This window comes from Hermetia illucens, chromosome 4, assembly GCF_905115235.1.
Source record: "Hermetia illucens chromosome 4, iHerIll2.2.curated.20191125, whole genome shotgun sequence".
NCBI lineage: Eukaryota > Metazoa > Arthropoda > Insecta > Diptera > Stratiomyidae > Hermetia > Hermetia illucens.
Genome location: NC_051852.1, coordinates 103,123,381 through 103,142,081, shown reverse-complemented (window position 1 = coordinate 103,142,081; position 18,701 = coordinate 103,123,381). Strand labels below are relative to the sequence as shown.

The 18,701-nt window shown below is 40.5% G+C and overlaps 1 protein-coding gene across 1 annotated transcript in view; it reads right to left on the bottom strand.

Moving 5' to 3' along the window:
* LOC119655935 (protein O-mannosyl-transferase Tmtc3) overlaps window positions 1-18,701 on the bottom strand; it is a 41,828-nt gene that overhangs the window by 14,560 nt on the left and 8,567 nt on the right. The window contains exons 2-4 of the mRNA XM_038062121.1: window positions 6,051-6,293; window positions 5,288-5,424; window positions 5,117-5,198 (exon numbers count right to left, since the gene is read on the bottom strand). Coding sequence (XP_037918049.1) covers window positions 5,117-5,198; window positions 5,288-5,424; window positions 6,051-6,236 — 405 coding nt within the window. The 5' untranslated portion in view covers window positions 6,237-6,293. The remainder of the gene's footprint in view (window positions 1-5,116; window positions 5,199-5,287; window positions 5,425-6,050; window positions 6,294-18,701) is intronic.

Genomic DNA, 18,701 nt, shown 5'->3' with positions numbered 1-18,701 from the left:
TTGGTCAGGGTCAGCCTAGTCAGTCTTATCAATTTCGTCGGGGTACCGAATTCTCTCATGACCGTGTACAGTTTAACCCTGGCTATGCTATCATAGGCGGCTTTAAAGTCTTCTACATTTGGTGATGGCAGCATTTGTCCGTCGTCTTCAGTTGATGGCACCTCCAACTTGCCGATTTTCTCGTTGTTCAGTAGTTCATCAAAGTACTCAACCCATCGCTCCAATATTCCCATTCTGTCGGAAATCAGATTTCCCTCTTTGTCTCGGCAGGATGAACATCGAGGTGTGTAAGGCTTCATCCTACTGACTTGTTGGTAAAACTTCCGCACCTGGTGCAGTTGCTTCCTGTACTTTTCGATTTCACAGACCTCTTGGTTCTACCAGGCTTCCTTTTTCCGTCTGTGGAGTCGTTTCTCCGCTCGCCGGAGTTCGTGATAAGCCCCCGCGTGTGCCCGCGTCCTTTGAGAATACTCGGTATGCAGCATTCTTCCGTTCTGCTAGCTTACATTCATCGTCAAACCAGCCGTTCCGACTCTTTTTGCGACTGGGGCCAAATATGTTTGTGCCCGTATTTATGATAACGTTCTTCAGGTGATTGTGAAGATCATTTGTGGATGCTTCATCTCCAAGATCTCTGTTGACTGCCGTTATTGCGGCATCCATTTCCCTCTTATAGGTGTTGTGGAGGGCTGTGTTGTGGATGGCTTCAGGGTTAACTCTCACCTGATTGTCAGAGGGGACTCTGGGCGGTGTTGTTATTCGAACTCGGAGCACCATGCCAACGAGATAGTGATCGGAGTCCATATTGGCCCCCCCTCCTATATGTTCTGACATTCATCAAGGCTGAGAGGTGGCGGCGTTCGATCAACACGTGGTCAATTTGGTTAAAAGTGGTCCCGTCTGAAGAGACCCACGTGTGTTTGTGGATCGCTTTCCGCGCAAACCAGGTACTTCCAACAACCATTTCGTGTGACACTGCCAATTGAATAACCCTCAGTCCGTTATCATTTGTATTTTGATGTAAGCTATGGGAGCCAATGTCTCGCCTGAATACGGGCTCCGTCCCTACTTGGCCATTGGTATCATTACAGTGTAAAATTTAGAAAAAAATATTTTTTCCTGTTGGTCTTATCTTAAAGTAAATGCAGTTATGCATTTTACAAAAATTTCAAGTTGAAATTCAAATAACTGTGGTCGTTACTACCTTTCTTAGAGGAAAGGATTAGAGCGGGAGGCGAACGCGCAGACGGGCCGGCATACCATTCAAACGTTATTTCTTTTGTTTTATCTCCACCTGCGCGTCTTTACTTAGGGTGACTTACTTCTATACGTAAGGTCGATTTACACAGACTTTTCAACAGATAACACATCGTTCAATAAGTCCCGGGACTAGCGTAGAAATGGCGCTAATAATGCCATTTATATACCAAGGTTCAGAAGTACCAACCTTCAGATAAGATGTGTCAAAATTTGATATAATTCGAAACATAACGAAGAAAGCTATAGTGGTTAAACTGACGCTACCTTTGCAATCGTGAAAAAATGGACCAAGACGAGTTTCGGGTGTTGATAAAACATTGTTTTCTAATGGGGAAAAAACACTGTTCAAGCTCAGCAATGGCTTGAAAAACGTTATCCGGACTCTACTCCGTCGAAAACAACCATTTGTCCGTGGTTTTCGACGTGAAACGCGGTCGTGCTGATACAAATGATGCGAAACGTTCGGGTCGGCCAAATGAGGGAGTAACTCCCGAAAACACCAAGCAAGTATTGAAAATCGTGATGGGTGACCGCAAAATGAAAGTGCGCGAGATAGCTAAGATGGTGAACATATCAACTGGTAGTGCATTTACTATTTTGCACCAAAAATTGGCTATGAAAAAGGTTTTTTCAAAATGGCTGCCGCGTTTGCTCACAATGAAACAAAAGCAACAACGTATCAATGATTCGGAGAGCTGTTTGCACTGTTTACTCGCAATAAACAGGATTTTTTGCGTCGATATGTGACAGTGGACGAAACATGGATTCACCATTTCACTCCGGAGTCAAGTCGGCAGTCAGCTGAATGGCGTACGACCGGTAAAAGCCGCCCGAAGCGTCCAAAAACACAACAGTCGGTCGGCAAAGTGATGGCGTCCGTATTCTGGGATACGAATGGTATAATTTTCATTGACTACCTCGAAAAAGGAAAAACCATCAATAGCGACTACTACATGGTGTTATTGGATCGTTTGAAGGCCGAAATAGCGAAAAAACGCCCACACATGAAGAAGAAGAAAGTCATCTTTCATCAAGACAACGCACCGTGCCACAAGTCAATCAAAACGATGACCAAATTCAACGAATTAGGTTTCCAACTGCTTTCTCATCCTCCGTACTCGCCGGATCTGGCCCCCAGCGACTGCTGGCTCTTTGCGGATCTCAAAAAGATGCTCCAGGGAAAAAGATTTGGCTCAAATGAGGAGGTGATCGCTGCTACTGAGGCTCATTTTGAGTCAAAAGACAAATCGTTCTACAAACATGGCATCGAAAAGTTAGAGAAGCGTTGGAATGATTGTATAACCCTTGAAGGAGATTATGTTGATGAATAATAAAGAATTTTGCCGATAAAATGTTGTTTTCATAGTTAGTCCCGGAACTTATTGAACGATGTGTTATACTGTAGTGTATCGGCACGGTCTTGAATCAAGTCCTCTAACACATTTCAAGACCCTGATCCAATATGCATTGTCGCCATGACTTATTGAAGAGATGCATGGGTGCAAACACTCAAAATAATAATGAGAATTTCAACCATTGCGTTCAGCAACTCGCTCCGACACATATATTCTGCGAGAAACATATATAGTGATATGCACCTTCAATGAAGGCTATGATCCAATATTGAAAATTTTGCAGGCGATGGGAGTAACAATAGGACCGGCAGCAGCGAGCTTCGGCATGAAGTATAATGAGAAGAGCATCGTGCCGCAGCTCTAATGACACCAGGAGAGCTCGACGGAAGAGACAAACATCGAATCAATTCTAATAAGACTTTATTTTACACAAAAGCTTAAAAAAGGATCACCTAATAGCGGCCCAGAGCAAAAAGGCTGGGGAGAAGTAGCTTCTTTATATATGGGGCTGTAATATTTCGGCCAAAAGAAAACTGGGCAACCTGGATAAAGCAGCGTTCCACAACTAGTGTTCTTTGTGATCGATGTATCAACGAACGTCTTAAATCTAAAATTTATCGCAATGTCATCCGTCCTGTCGCCCTATGAACGGTGTCTTGTAGTAATGGAGACGAAGATGTTGCGTTGGACAACTGACACAATTTGATCACAGTGAGGATACTGCGATCGATGTGGGGTAAAATTGGTCTGAACATCGAAGTCAATGGTAAGCTGCCAAAGGGCCGGCCGAAACAACGGTGGCTTGATAGGTTGCATTGGGATCTGAGAGCCTCGCGATTGCATCCAAATCAGACTTTTGATAGAACAAAATAGTGCAACCAATCACGACGAGCCGACCCCGCTTGTGAACGGGACAAAAGCTGAAGAAAAAGAAGATGTACTACTGGGACAAATGCACACCCAAATGCTTCCCGACTTGTTATTGTTTTTGTTCGTAACGCAAAAACTGCATAATGCTCCAAGGAAGAGAATCGTATTTTTTCTCCCCCACAGTTCTTGTGGTAAGAATAACTTGCAACTTACTCCTACAACCTGAACTTAAGCAAATTCTGCATCGTTTCCCAATTATGGATCGTAACTACAAAGCAGTTTTCGAAAAATTATCCCGTTTTCAATGGTAACAGGTAGAGTGGTGTTGCGTAGATAGGGAGTCAAACTTGGCTGAAATCCACCGCAAACAAAGAATCTCTGGTACTGGAGCTTAGATTGCACGACCCTCCTATACCATAGTCGAAGTCGCTGGATACTACACCAGCTTCCTGATGATGATGAGCAAACTCTCCTAATTTTGTGAAAGGAACTCAGAAGATCCGTGGAAGTTCCATTTCGTGGGAATAAATGTTCTTTCCTCTATGTTGCAGCTGTTCGCAGCACGCCACCTAGTTTCTACCAGACTGCAGATATTGATGCGCCTCCTTTGTGAGCCTACTAATATGAAGCGTGCATATAAAGATTTATGTAGTTCGAAATAATTTCCTTTCGTTTTGGCGACGTATATACGTCAAGAACCCTTGCTCATTACTCGGCAACCTGTCACGAGAAGAGATCAGGTAGGATATAACATAGTGCTGGAGGTAAATGTATACTTTATTTATCTCTTTTCCTAACCCCAGCATTCTATTCTTAATTTATTAAGGAGAGTATTAAGTGCAACAAGATACTTCGATGCACTCAAGCAACAACCGTATTACAGAGAGGTCTGGATATCATCTATATATGCAGCAACCTTAAGTTTAACAACAAGAGCATAATCAAGATAGATAATTCGTCACCTATCATTCTTCCCCTTTTCATTTTGACACCCCTGATCAGCTATCACAGTGCATTCAGTTTATTCTCAATTAGAAATTGCTCCCGCTTCCAGCACTAATATCCTTAACGAGGGGTACTTCAATGTACCTAATTACAATCCATCGTCATCCGTTTCGTCCCTGTCATTTAATTTGCCTAATTCAGTATGCTAGTGTCCGAATGAGCGTGCCAGAAACCCCATCAAATCTATCGTACCTTACAACAATGAGAGTGATTAGGCTATGTAATTGCAGTTGCATTCATATCAAGCTCCAACTAATTTACATATTTCACGTCACTTACACACTAATGTACTGGAAACATCACCATCTGAATGCCTATAGAATCGTTTTAGCGCTCCATGAGGTTAATATCATCAACCTCCTGGTCCTAACATAATAAATTAACTGCTTAACATGATAATTGTGCAGGAAATCTGCATTCACGTTTGCTTCTCGAATCCATATTGCCAACATATTGAATGAAATACGTACGACCACGAAAAGTGGAAACGGGAAAAACCTCGCCGTATCAGTGTAGTTGGCCATGCCAGCAAATTAACAATGCAAAACATCATTTAAATTCCAACCAGAATACCCCTAAAAATTACTTTCATATGCAATTTATCTTTAATAAGCACATAAACTTACCGCTTCCGTGTGTATTGGATGAACAGCAAACAGAAGTGCAGCTACTGCACTCGCAATATGAGGTAGAAATATATGGCATACTCTGGAATTAAATATAATTGTCCATCAGATTACGGTGCAATCGAAATGTAAAAAATTCATTGCTCCTCTTCAAACAAAAAAGCAAATTACCTATAATAGAAATAGCACACTATCATATGTAATATTACGTTAACGACATGATAGCCCGCAGGACGAAGTTCGTGCAGCCAGTAATTCCAGCGAAACGTTAGCACGCATAAAGGACGATAGGATTTATGGCTCTGCTCCTGTAATTTAAAATTGTGTTCCTCATAATTATGTATTTTACAAGCTTGAAAATTAAAACAAGATCACAATACAACAAATATTAAATTATGAGCTGTAAACAAAATACACGTTTACGACTTCCCATTGAAAAATTTCCTGGGATAAACCACCTACGATTCACGATAAGCGGTTTATTCAATTAATTCGAGGAACATGCAAGGGTCGTTGTTACGAGAGCAATTAGGTTGTTGCTTGAGATATTAATTTGGGCTGATATGCGTGAACATAAAAAAAGTCCTGTGTTAACAGAAGTATTAGCATAAACCCTAATTAGGTTATATTACAATCAGTGGGATGATAATGAAATTGATGCATAATCACATTGAACATGAGACGAGAATGTGCCATATTTCACAAAGGAGGGAATACATTACAATCGCTATGAGCTTTATATCCCCGGTGGCTCCCAAGCAACTTTAAAACCTCTCGAAAGACATCTTTCCTGTCGTGCCTGTCAATAACAATTCCGATAAAGAGGAAATAGCTTCAAATAACCGTACGTTTATGGGGATGACAATCGTTTCTCTAATCTCATAAACAAAACATGATGGCATTTCCTCCGGATCTGTTACAACCGGCATCTTACCTTGCGTATGGATGTTCCCCAGAAATCATTGTGAAATATATTCTTTAATGGTGTTGTTGGTCTGAGATCCTTGTTATCCTTTATGGCGCTGATGTCGTCAAAAACAAAACCACAATAGATGCTATTGTGGTAGCAGATAGCACATGCAGCCACAATTGCAGCCACGATTATAGTTCGCTGCCCCATTTTCCTTCAAATAGATTCGGAAATAATGATGAGATTCACATTGGATGCCTTTGAAACCTGAAACGATTTCAACAATAAAAAGCTTTAGATGGTTGATTTATATAAACGTAATATTCATAGAAAAAGGAAAGACATTAAATCTGTCTCGTACAGACAATTCAGACTAGAATATTAGAGGTAAACGAACGCTTCGCAGTATGAAGAAAATTCGATACAACTTTTATAACTTATTCCCTTAAACCGTAATAAACTCTATGCTTATTTTGCAATGGCCGCCAAACTTGGACGTCCGGCATTCACTTTCTGTAGTCGCTTAGCTGTTGAATTTACTATTAATTATTACATATATACATATAGTAATTTTCGCCACACATCAATCTGCAAGAACAACGTGCATTTTCAGGCCGTATTAAACATTTTCAAAAAAGATTTGAAATATTGTTTTGTAAACCTTTTCAAATCAATTCACGGTGGTACAGAATTTTGTAGAAATGTGAAACCTACGAAATCCGACAGATTTAAGGAGTGGACTAAGATATCGCTTTCACGTGCCAAGCTATCTTGTGCGGATATTGAGGGATTATCTGAAAGACCGCTCCCTGCTCTATGAAGCGCTAGAAGGCCAAAGGAGGATGGAAATCACGTCGAGAGTAGCACAGGGATCCATCCTAGGGCCAGACCTCTGGAACGTTTCCAACAATAGTCTGCTGAGACTCGATATGGCGAACAGGCGCAAAGCAGACTAGTCATATTGATGCGACGGGTAAGCGGATGGATGACTGCTCACGGTTTCAACCTTGCGCTGGAAAAAACCGAAGTAGTCATCGTGACCAGAAGGGGAATCCCGACCATGCGTCCCATATCGATCGGCGAGTTGACTATAGAGTCAAAACCAGCGATTAAATACCTTGGTTTAATGCTCGACTCGAAGATGAGCTTCTTCAAGCAAATCAAAGCAGCAGCGGACAGGGCTGCAGCTGGAGTCGCGGCCTTGAGTCGGTTAATGGCGAATGTCGGGGGCCCTATATCAACTAAGAGACGTCTCCTCATGGGAGCAACTCAGTCCGTTCTTCTCTATGGTGCGGAGGTATGGGCTGATGCCCTTGACAAGGAGATGCATCGTAAACGCCTCGCTCAAGTGCAGAGGCGGGGAGCTTTGCGAGTGGCGTCTGCTTATCGCACCGCCTCCGAACCGGCTGTGGTGGTGATTACGGGAGTAATCCCCGTTGCCCTCCTTGCCAAGGAGCGCAAAGCTATCTATCCGATCTAAGCCGAAAGATCGACAGAGCGGAAAGGCTAGCCCGAAGTAATGTGTCAAACGGTTAAAGGCTAGTTTTCTGATGACAGGGAGGTGTTTAGTTGGTAGTCCGCCAGCGTGCTGTTGCAGGAGTCCAACACTCTGTGCGTAAACGCATTCACCTAGCCTACTCCCAAAAAAAAAAGATATGGCTCATCATATGTTAAAACAAAATGTGATATTTATTTCCAGTCATATAGAAATGGGACAGAACCAATGCACGACTAGTCTCGGTCTATGCTCTGAAAAAAACTGAAATAAAAAATTGTGAGGCTGTTTTGTGCAAAACAAAACCTTATTAAAATCGACTTACTGTCTATCTGTCACAGGCATTTTTCTCGGAAACGATCATAGCGATTAAAACCAAATTCGGTGAAATCATCACACACATCATTCTACATTCTACATACATCATTCTACGTCGAGTTTAAGGACAAACATTGAAAAGCGGGGTGTACTTTTTTTTTTACCAAGTCATGTGGAGTACCAAATGAATAGTGACGGTTGGTACTTTCCGACATTTCTTGGAAAAATGGAGAGTGCGGGGTGTCCCAAATGATCACTTCTTTCACGGACCCCCAAATCAAGAGGAATTGAGTGCAACATCACCCTGAAATTCATCACGAAACAGCAATGTAAGCTATTATATAGAACATGATCCTACCAAGTTTGATGGAAATCGTACTATTACTGACAAAGTTATAATGGGTTAAAGTCGTGGCTTGTGTTCAAATTTAAGACTTTGAATGTCAGTATCACGCGAAAGTGGATATTCTGCATATATTACGTACTAGACACTAACGGGACCAATGTCCATTCAAATGATTTTGTAAAAGAAATACACAAAACCTTTCATTCATTATTCTGAGACCCTTTACGCGAAACCCCGACACTTCCGTAATCAGAACCCTAAGACATAATTCTTGGCATTCGAACGAGTAGCACACATTATTTTTGTGGATTCATTTCACTGGATTACGTAACGTGCCATAACAACCCTTCTATAAATTAATTATACAAAATTTGTATTGCTTAGATGCTGAAACTTGGCTGACATCAAGCACAGACCTCAGGCTCTTTTGCACCACGCTGAATATTCTAGAAAGACACACGAATACTTCGGTAGAGAAGTATGATTCATCTGCAGTCAAGTATTTCAAGTAAGTTTCGTCCTATTGTTATACAATTTTTATAACCTCGCTAAGTTTCATTCCTACTTATTACTAAATTGAAAAGATATTTTAATAGGAAATTCAATCACTCTCAATACCAAGCCCATTCAGCCATGATTACGTGTGTAACTCGAAAGTTAAATCTTTGCCGTAAGTGCTTAGGTTCGAGATACTAAAACGTGTCCATATCCTTTTCGGAGAAGGGCATCCTCAAGAAAGCAATAACTCAGATTAAGATTGCCAAGGTTATTCGGCTAAAAAGACAATACAATACAATAAACAAGCGGGTGATTTCATCACCCCAACAAGCATCAAGGAGGCGTTTCAAAACAGAGGGTTGTCAATTCACATTTGGTTATACTGGGCTGCTCGTTGAACACAATCTCCAAAAGGTCAAATAATATTTCAACAAATGCAGAAGGTTAGGGCATATAAGCCAGCCTTGTAAAAAAATGCTTCAATTGTGCGACTGAAGAAGAGTGTGGCGGAAAGTGTACCTTTTTGTGTAAGAGTGGTGCCCATAATGACTGAAACCGGGCATGTCCAAAATGGCAAGAGCATGAGGGGATCCTTCACCGAGCAGCCACCAAAAACATTACCATGGGAGAGGCAGTAAAATGTCGAGAGATTACTACAAACTCATCAGTTCAGAAGGATGCTTTGACATAAAATATCCCGAAACATTCATCAGTACCTCAACAGGCTACTCAGAGGTTACAAGGTTTACATTTGTGTAACGATAACCACAGTTCATTCACCAACTGAATCAATTTTTCCCTAGCTACCGGACAAGTCATTTTCCCCAGTTTCAATTTTTCATAGATTTTTCCTACTATCAAAATTTTACCCCGGTTATAACGTGATAATGAAGTACGGAATGAATGGCTTTGGTGGAGTTTCCATCGCACTTTGCAAAGACATCTCTTTTTAAAAAGTCTCCTGCCAATCTGAACATGCCATCATCCTAGCTGAAACAAAAAGAAATTAGAACCGAACTTAACAATGGAGATTCCATTCATTGACCACCCTCTATGTCACTAGTGATTTCAAGTGGGTCTCTGCAGATCTCACTTTCTTTCTGGATAACTAACCTACAGTTCCTATACCTGCGACTTCAATGCCACAGCGGTGTGTAATGGTGACTCCATCAATTCCACGAACGACTCTCCAACTTCATTCTTCATTATACTCTTGCCAGAGATTCATGCAGCTGGTTCTTTGGTTTTAGAAGGTATATTTCTCCGACTCTGCAGTCTTTTCTGTAGCGACGTAAACGTTAATGAGACTTATTTTTCGAAATTTACCTCGCAAACGCAGAGTGCATAGCCTTTCGCTTATATTTTCAAAGTCGATAGCAGCAATCATTAATAGCCAACCAATATAGCAACACTGAAGTTACTACACCTTACAAAAACACAAACGCAAGCAGCACCTGGCACGGACACCACCTCCCACAAACACATCCACTGGCCCAATCCCCAGACGGAATAAGCTCTCCTGGAAAACTTAATCAAGTCTAGATACAACTAAAGATGCCTGAGAAATGGACAGAAATAAGGGTGGTTCTCATCCTTAAAAGGGGGAAAGATCTAAACGAGCCAAGGAAATTTAAACCGATTGTCCTCATCACATATATGCTAAAATCTTAAACGGGATGGGTATGACCAACCTAGTACGTTTTATTGAAGGCGCACCCTCCTTACGAACAGTCGTCCAAGCAAGAAGGAACGATTGATTAATTCCTACCTAAATGAAGTTCTTAACCATATCTGTAACAGTAAAAACCAAGTCGGAATACCGGAAGCTCGTGCTTTGGGTATAAAGGTTTTGTATTCATCTTATGTAGGAAATTTCAACGCACATTTTTCTATCCGTATATAACTACAAATTCAACATAATCTTTCATATTTTGCCAAACTAGGAGACATACGTACATATTACAGCCATAGGCATTCCGCACACCCTAAACAAACAAACTGTTTATTTCCGAATACTGTACACATATATGCACGTATATAAATGGATTGTACCCATATTTCCGATTTACTTCTTATATCTATTTGAATTAGGCACTACCGGCAAAGTTCATTAGCCCGCATATATTATATACCTACATACACACATGTCTGGTTGACAAATAACTAAAAAACTAAAACAAAAAAATTCTCTGCCACCCAATTCATAAGAACTCATTTCGTTGTGGTATTGACGAATTGATATGTGATGATGACGTCATCCAGGTTGTAGAGTGCACGAAATTCACAAAAAAATGTGAAGTTTCACCCCCTATAACTTTGTTAATAATAGTTTTTTTCAAACTTGACCAAACTGCGCATTAAGTTCTTCATTACACGCATGCCAAATTTTGTACTTCCGGGATGAACATAAGGGGGGTGCCGGGTAAATTTCTAAAATGTGGAAATATACTATTATTAACTTTATTTGTGCAGATATCGGAACCGGATATATTTTGGGGCCTAGCTTTCGTAGACATGCAACACTGTGATTTTTTCAGATTTTTCGGTTGGATAGGTTCTGAGAACGAGACCTGTTACACTTTTTGGGGGTCATATTTTGAGCCCTCACTCCCCTATGTTTCACCCAAAATCAAATATTGAACCAGTTTCGAAAAGTACTAAATGAGACCTTTCATTTGATACCCCACATGGCTACATTTTGTGAAAAAAAAATTTGCACCCTCCATTCACATGTATGGGGAGCCCCCCTTAAACTTAGCACAAAATGGCGCCACTTACTGCATGTAAAGGGAACACCAGATTACATACTCTCATCAATTTTCGTGACAATCGGTCCAGTCGTTTCCGAATAAATCGGGTGTGACAGACAGACAGACGGACAGACAGACACCGTGTCGATTCTAATAAGGTTTTGTTTCACACAAAACCTTAAAAACATGTCATAGTTGCGGTTTCCGATGTAAAGAAAGAGAACTGATATGTGAACTTTTAATCCTGGAAAGTATACTTGCAAGAAAAACTATATCACCAGAAAGTTTTGTCTGCATCCTCATATTTCTGGGAGAAAGAAACCTACAAGGACAGAATTGCCCTCAACAACCGCATTCTACAAGATTATATTCTAAATTCTACTTTATGCCAGATCCTGAAGCAATATCAGTATCCGCCAGTACGCTGATGACCGCCTGATCATTGCAACAGGTACAGGGTGCGTACGGTATTCGAGGACATATTGAAAGTAAAGCCAATTTGCTTATATTTTCACAAAAATTCAATGGAATCCTGCGTAATTCGTACACAACGTTAACTTACTTACGTTAACTCACTATCTATGTTAACTATAAAATTCGAATTCAGGAGAATATCCAATAACTCCCTCCGGTGCCGGAAACGATTGCATGCCCGAATTAAATGCTACTTAGACATATGACAGTCCACGGCTTCACAATTGTCTCTAGATTGTCAATGTAGAGAGAATTCACTCGAAATCCTTGAGGAAAGAAGTGTCGTGACATCATATGCCCAACCCACTATGACAGTGACTGGAAATTTCATGTGCATGACACGAAGAATCTTTTATTTCATCATTTCTGGGATTGATCCTTTGCTACTGGTTAAAATTTGTTTTCATCGAAAAAAAAAATGTTAAGTTTATGTCTTCTGACATAAACTATCCTCTGCGCATAACGTAAGATTTATAACGGATGTCCTCATAAACAAGGGCTCTTATTGACTTTAAAGGGATACTTTCAATGAATGCTTGCAAATTGCGTAGTTTTTAACGATGCCCAAATGTTCCTCATGCTTTTTGCAACAGTGTCTGTATCGTGACCTGATGCTTCCTATTTACGCCGAACCTTATGTAGGAATTGAAAAAAAAGAGATTTTTAATCAACGTGTTTCCTACATATAGGGAAGATAACTGCATTTCTCCTCACTCCTAGCATTAGGTTATAGTTCATTTGAAATGAAACAAAAAAAAAAAAAATATTCTGAGAAATGATAAACTTTCGCTGGACATAGCTGAGCACTGCTTCCAAGGAAGGGGTTCCACGTACACCAAAGTGTTTATATATGCAGGGAACCTCGCCCTATTTCAAAACCTACATGGTCTGTTCCAAACCAAATGCCCGTCACTTCATGTGATTTTTGCTCTTGCAATTGAGAGCGTCCCCCCTCCCTGAGATTCACTTTTCGAGCAGTGAAAACACTAACCACGATTAATGACAAACTCCCTATTTTCTTTCAAACTATAAAAGATATCCGTAACGCTGAAAGTGAGCGGGTGGAGGTGTTCAATACAATACAATCCAACTTCTGAGAAAGTTGAAAAAATAGCTCCGCAAAGTTCTTCCTTAACTTCGCTTTCACAATCACATACAGGAATTGCTGGTTAGAGACAAGATGTTCCACAGAAAAAACTTATCACGATGCAGGAACAAGAATAAATGTGCTGTGATGTGTGATCAGGAAAAATTCAATCTCCTTTCAGAGTTGAAATCATCTTTGTCATCAATGCGCTCAACCAAAGTAAATCCATTGGACTTGACGATATCCCCGGCCCCTGCAGCTGCTACTTCCCCTTATAGAGAAATACTGCGATGCTGAAATCTTCCCCAGAGAGTGGAAGGACGAGATGATCATTAAGATTCCAAAAAGGTTGAATGCGACAAATGGATTGGTATTTGTGTGTTCCCTCTCCGTATCGAGGAACATCTAGAAAGCTTGATCGACAAAAAGCAAAGTGGTTTCCACTTCTTGTATTGAGCACATTAACTCCCTGTAGATAATTGTGGAGCAGTGTGGGGAGTTTACATCCCCTCTCCACTTGCTTTTCATTAATTTCGATAGCGTGCAGCTGGGATGTGTCTAGAATGCTCCCCGCAGAAGATACATTCCGTAGGGACTAATAGCTATTATCAGAATGACATATAATAGCACAAAATGTCACGTACTACCCCGAGGTTACATTTCAGAAGAAAATACAAAGCGGAGTTCGTTGGCGTTGCATCTTGTCACCGATATTATTTCGTCTTGTTATCGGTGAGGTTCTTCATGTTGCCTTATCCGGAGGACTTGAAGCACCCCATCTTTCCTCAAAGTCCACGACTACTCTGATAACATCTGGTAGTTCCCTCAAGATCTTGGTCCCTGGCAGAATATCTATCAACTCGGAAAGAGAGACAAATAGGGTCGAATTGAAAATAAATACCAACAAACTTAAAGTTCTCAACATGGGTCATCACCACACAGGCTAGTTATCCATCGATATGCTGATCATACGGTGGAAGACTACGCCATGCCGTAGAATCCACTATCCCAAGCTGGCCAACGAATGGGAAAAGCAAACATGTCGGGAAGTCCTGAAGGGAACTGAAGCGCATTTCAGCAAACTCCTCAGCGATGAGGTGTGGACATAATTCACTTGCTTTAGGGGATCAATGGCAACCATATATAAGTCGTCTAAAACGCCGCTCTCAATATTTTTTCACAATAGATGCATCCCACGTAATCATGGCGTGTTAGACTATGGATTCAAGTCAGCATCTTTTATCTTCATTCCCGCGGGGCGTAGTTCATTTTCTATGGTATGCAGCCAGCGCTCAAAATCATAAAATACGACGGACGTAACGACAGTAGATTTTGGACCTGAAACGCTCATTCGTTCCAAGGAATGCCAGATGTGAAATACAACATTATCTATAATATGATAGTTGCACCGAAGCAATTTTATAGCGCAGTAACCGTTGGCTGATAGCATTAATAAGAAATAGTTAAATTGCTCAGTTCTCTGAAGGTTGCTGTCACTTACAGTGATAGTGCTGGTTATCAAGGGTAACTGGAGCACAAAAAACAATTGTCGATTTCGAACGCCATGTCTTATAACGAATCCTAGGACCAGTAAGGCAGGCCTTAAAAATCCGTAACGTTGTGAAAATATGAAAATTACAGTGAACTGACCACGTGTAACATACAGCCCGATGTAGAATTTCCTGCCGTTTGAAAAGGTAGAGTCAAAGATAAACAATCCAAAGAGTTAATAGTGTCTGAAACGTGTTTCACAAGGAGGTTGCTTCAAATGAAGTAACAAATATAAACAAGATCGAAAAATAGCTTAATGTTGATTTATCCACTAAAGGTTTGCCAATTTCAGGAAAGGTTTTCGCCCTATCCACTCACAAATTCCATGAAATTCTTCCTGACAAGCCTTTAATTGAAAATCACAGAAATTTCTTACACCTATGCCAATTCCATTGTACTGTCATCAATTCTCGCGGATTGAATTGCTTGGATCCATGTCCTCGCTTACCAGTTGTTGTAGATCGACCATTCCTTGATTGTCTCTCATAACGACTGAATGTAAAGTTGAGAGTTCCAAATTCGCCTTCAGGGAACTCAGCACATGGACAAGGTGTAGAAATGGAATGAACCCAGGGAAAATCAATTCGAATTCACTCCTAAAAATAATAGCAGGATTTCCGTTCGTAAGGATTAAACAAAGAACGCAAACCAACCCAACAACAGAAACGTTGATACCGAGCCAGAATACAACGAACGCGACAAATGAAAAAAAGAAAGCACATTTAAAATTGAAATAGGGAGCAAGTTAGTTTGAGAAATTGGAATTGTCCACTCGGCGGTTTTCACACATTCATACAAGCTCCAGGAGCGCAGTTTTGGTTAGTCAACAATACCATTGGGTGAAGAGTCCTAGTATGCACTAAATGTAATTGCTCCTTAATATAGACTTACATCTGTACTTTAGTTGAATGTATGTGAAGTGTGATTTATGAAAGCAGATATATGAAAACGTTTTACAATGGAATTTTCCGAAAATATCCGAATAAGGAGCATACAAGCCAAAGGATTCTAACTCATTAATCAAGCTGATTGTAGCGTGCATGTATGATGTCTCTAAGCAACCTTCGTCTATACTCAAAACGACGAAGGACAAACGTCCGGAAATAGTAACCAATCAATTCAAGTGGCTTCCCATATTGACATAAGACAATGTATTTCATTTTCCGTTTCGTTGCTTATTCAGAGTATCGATTATTGATCCGATCGTCTCTAAGTTCCTGAAACTACAAGCATTTCACACAAAATTCGAGAGACTTACTGATTCAAGACAACAAACTTCAGTCAAAAGTGCAATCAGTGCTCGTATCGTGCTGACGAGACGTGTTTATGTCCCTAAAGGCCTCATGTCCTTTTGCCATTGCTCGTGTACAGTTCAACAAATCAGGCTTACGATGCAGATACATCCACTCAGACTCTCTCCATCTATCTTCGAAGAATGTTCGTTCCCATCCTACAGTCCTACAGCTCCTTACGATTCCAAGCATTCTCTCCAAAATACATAGTACCAAATCGAACAATCAATTCAATTCATACGGTTCCATGTTAAAACCGACATAGATGATATTCTGATTGTTCATTTCATTTCATTCCACTTGCAGCCCATTTGTGTAACGTCTGTCTCTTATTGGGGATTTATAGCACTCGTGGGCTGCATCATGGCTTCTTCTAGCCACTGTTCAAGAATTTATGCTGATTTACATAGTCTCGAACTTTGCTGCACCATCACCAGAATGCATATACCTGCCCATCAAGTATAGCTGGGTAAGCCGTTCCTTGCACTTTCCCAAAGTTCGTGCGGAACCAATCATTCAAGTACGTCGTTTCTCCTTTAATTGGGTCTGCTTTCAATCGATTTGTGTGCAGCACTAACGCTTTTATTGGAACAGCATTCCCTTGTTTGCCCGAGATTATTTCATTTAATTTATTGTTATTGATTTTCTAGGTTTCTTCTCCACCGAGATTTTTCACTTAACTCTAAAACCAACATGTGTATATGCAAACAAAGTTCAGGCTCTTGAAGCCGTTCCGGAAATTGGAAAATTAACAATCTACAGACTCTCTATTTGTACTCAGTATCAGAAGCAGGGAAATGAAATTGGATAAACAAGTGAAGAAATGATTCATTTATTAACATCCTAAATATTTGTAATTTCAAGTTAAGGAGTTACTTTTCTGTTTTAAAGATTTTTTGCTATCAATCCAGATATTTGAATTCGGGTACTAGTTGACATTTCCTGAAATGGGAATTCTTTTGAAATTTTAGAGTATATTCAATGGATATTCTACTTTGTTATAGCAAGGAAGCGTGATCATATGTCGTGCTTTTAATAAATTTTGCATTTCTTCTCACAATTCTGTTTGTTATTTTCCTTTATAATAATAATCACATGACGCTGCGCAAGTGATAACCCTACAGTAGCGCGTCAAACACAAAGCCGAATATACATCATGGCCGAAACCGAACTCGGGCATGAGAAATGAGCGGCAGACGCTCAGCCACTTCGGACACTGCACCATCTCCTTTATGCTAGGTTATAACTTAAACGGATCTAATTAGGCGGAGATCTGAATTCTATGACAAGGGATTGATGGGAGTCAAGCAGTGGACTACAAGGTAGACTGATGGGAAAACATAGTTCACCCCCCCCCCCATAAACTCAACACAAAATAGCACCACTGCTATATGTAAAGAGAACAACAGACCACACGCTCTCACTCATTGTCGTGACAATCGCTCCAGCCGTTTCCGAATAAATGGGCTGTGACAGACAGACAGACGGACGGACAGATAGACATCGACTCGATTTGTTTCACACAAAACCTTAAAAACGACACGCGAATCCCAACGGAACAAGTCGCTAGACTGGTGACGCTACCATTTCTCCTGCGCGCAGAATAAAATTTGGAGAAACAGCGACATCAAAAAAAGGTGAGTATGTTCTTGAATTCACGCTTTGTAAGAGGCTAGAATTACAAAATGCAGGATATATCTCAATATTCGTAACTACTGTCAGGTAGGAGATCCTAGACATAACCCTTGCGAATACCCTTATGAATTAACCAATTAGGAACTGAAGAGTTTCGGAAGATCCTATATGCCAGTTCCCAGAATAAAAGGTTTGGTGTTAAGGGCAACTCGGAAAAAGTTAAAATAATAGGCAGAACAGATTGTCTATGGCACATGAGGATTAACGTGGCTCATTCCGAGATGGGCGGTGATATCAGGAATGAATTAGAACTGGAGATAATGTAGTTTTAGCGAAGGATCGGGCTATATCCTGAGGGCGACAAAGTAAACCTACTTCTCAGAACTCATTTCCCAAGGTCTTATCTCACGATGGAGTACAGTAACATTGGCTGACACCCCAATAAAAGACAGGGGAGGAAAAGATAAAACTGGAAAATAGATAAACGGATATGTTCGGAAAGTAGAGTAAGATGGAAAGTGGGAACTTATAAATCATTGAAATCATCCAGAACAGGTGGTGGTATCGTCTCAATACTACTGCAAAAAGACCTAGAAACTTGGGGTGGTTAGGGGCGGCGTAGCTTTATGATACTCACCAAGGGCTAACTAAACTAATATTTTTTGCTTAGAAGTGGATAAAGAATCGTATGTCATACAGCTTACACGCTCGTTTTGAAACAACTTGTATATATCGCTCCGATAACAGCTATTGATTTTTCCAGATTACCCTTCCTGCCTATACAATTAGAAATACGAGCAAACTGCCTGTTTGCGCTGCCCAAAGCTTTCTCAAAGTCAATCAAGAGCAGATGAGGTTATAAACTAAACTCCGCACACTATTCAATAATGATCCGCAAGGTATTAATGTAATCAGCACAGGAGAATCCAAAACAGAAATTAGTCTGCTCTCTGCCGATCAAGCTTTCAAAGCGTTCCATGATGCGGTGAAGATTTTTTTAGCTATTATCTTTGTGCCAGCATGGCACTCTGAAATACTCCTCAAATTATTGCATTGACCCGTTTAAGGATTTCAAATATTATCCCCTTCTTCCAGTCGCTATAAAAGATCTTTAATTCCCGGTATTTACGAGTAAAGGGAAGCTCCAACTCAACAAAAAATACAGTGGTACAAGGATCACCTCGAATCCGTTCTTTATAATAGTTTGTCATTTTATCCAGAAGAGGTAG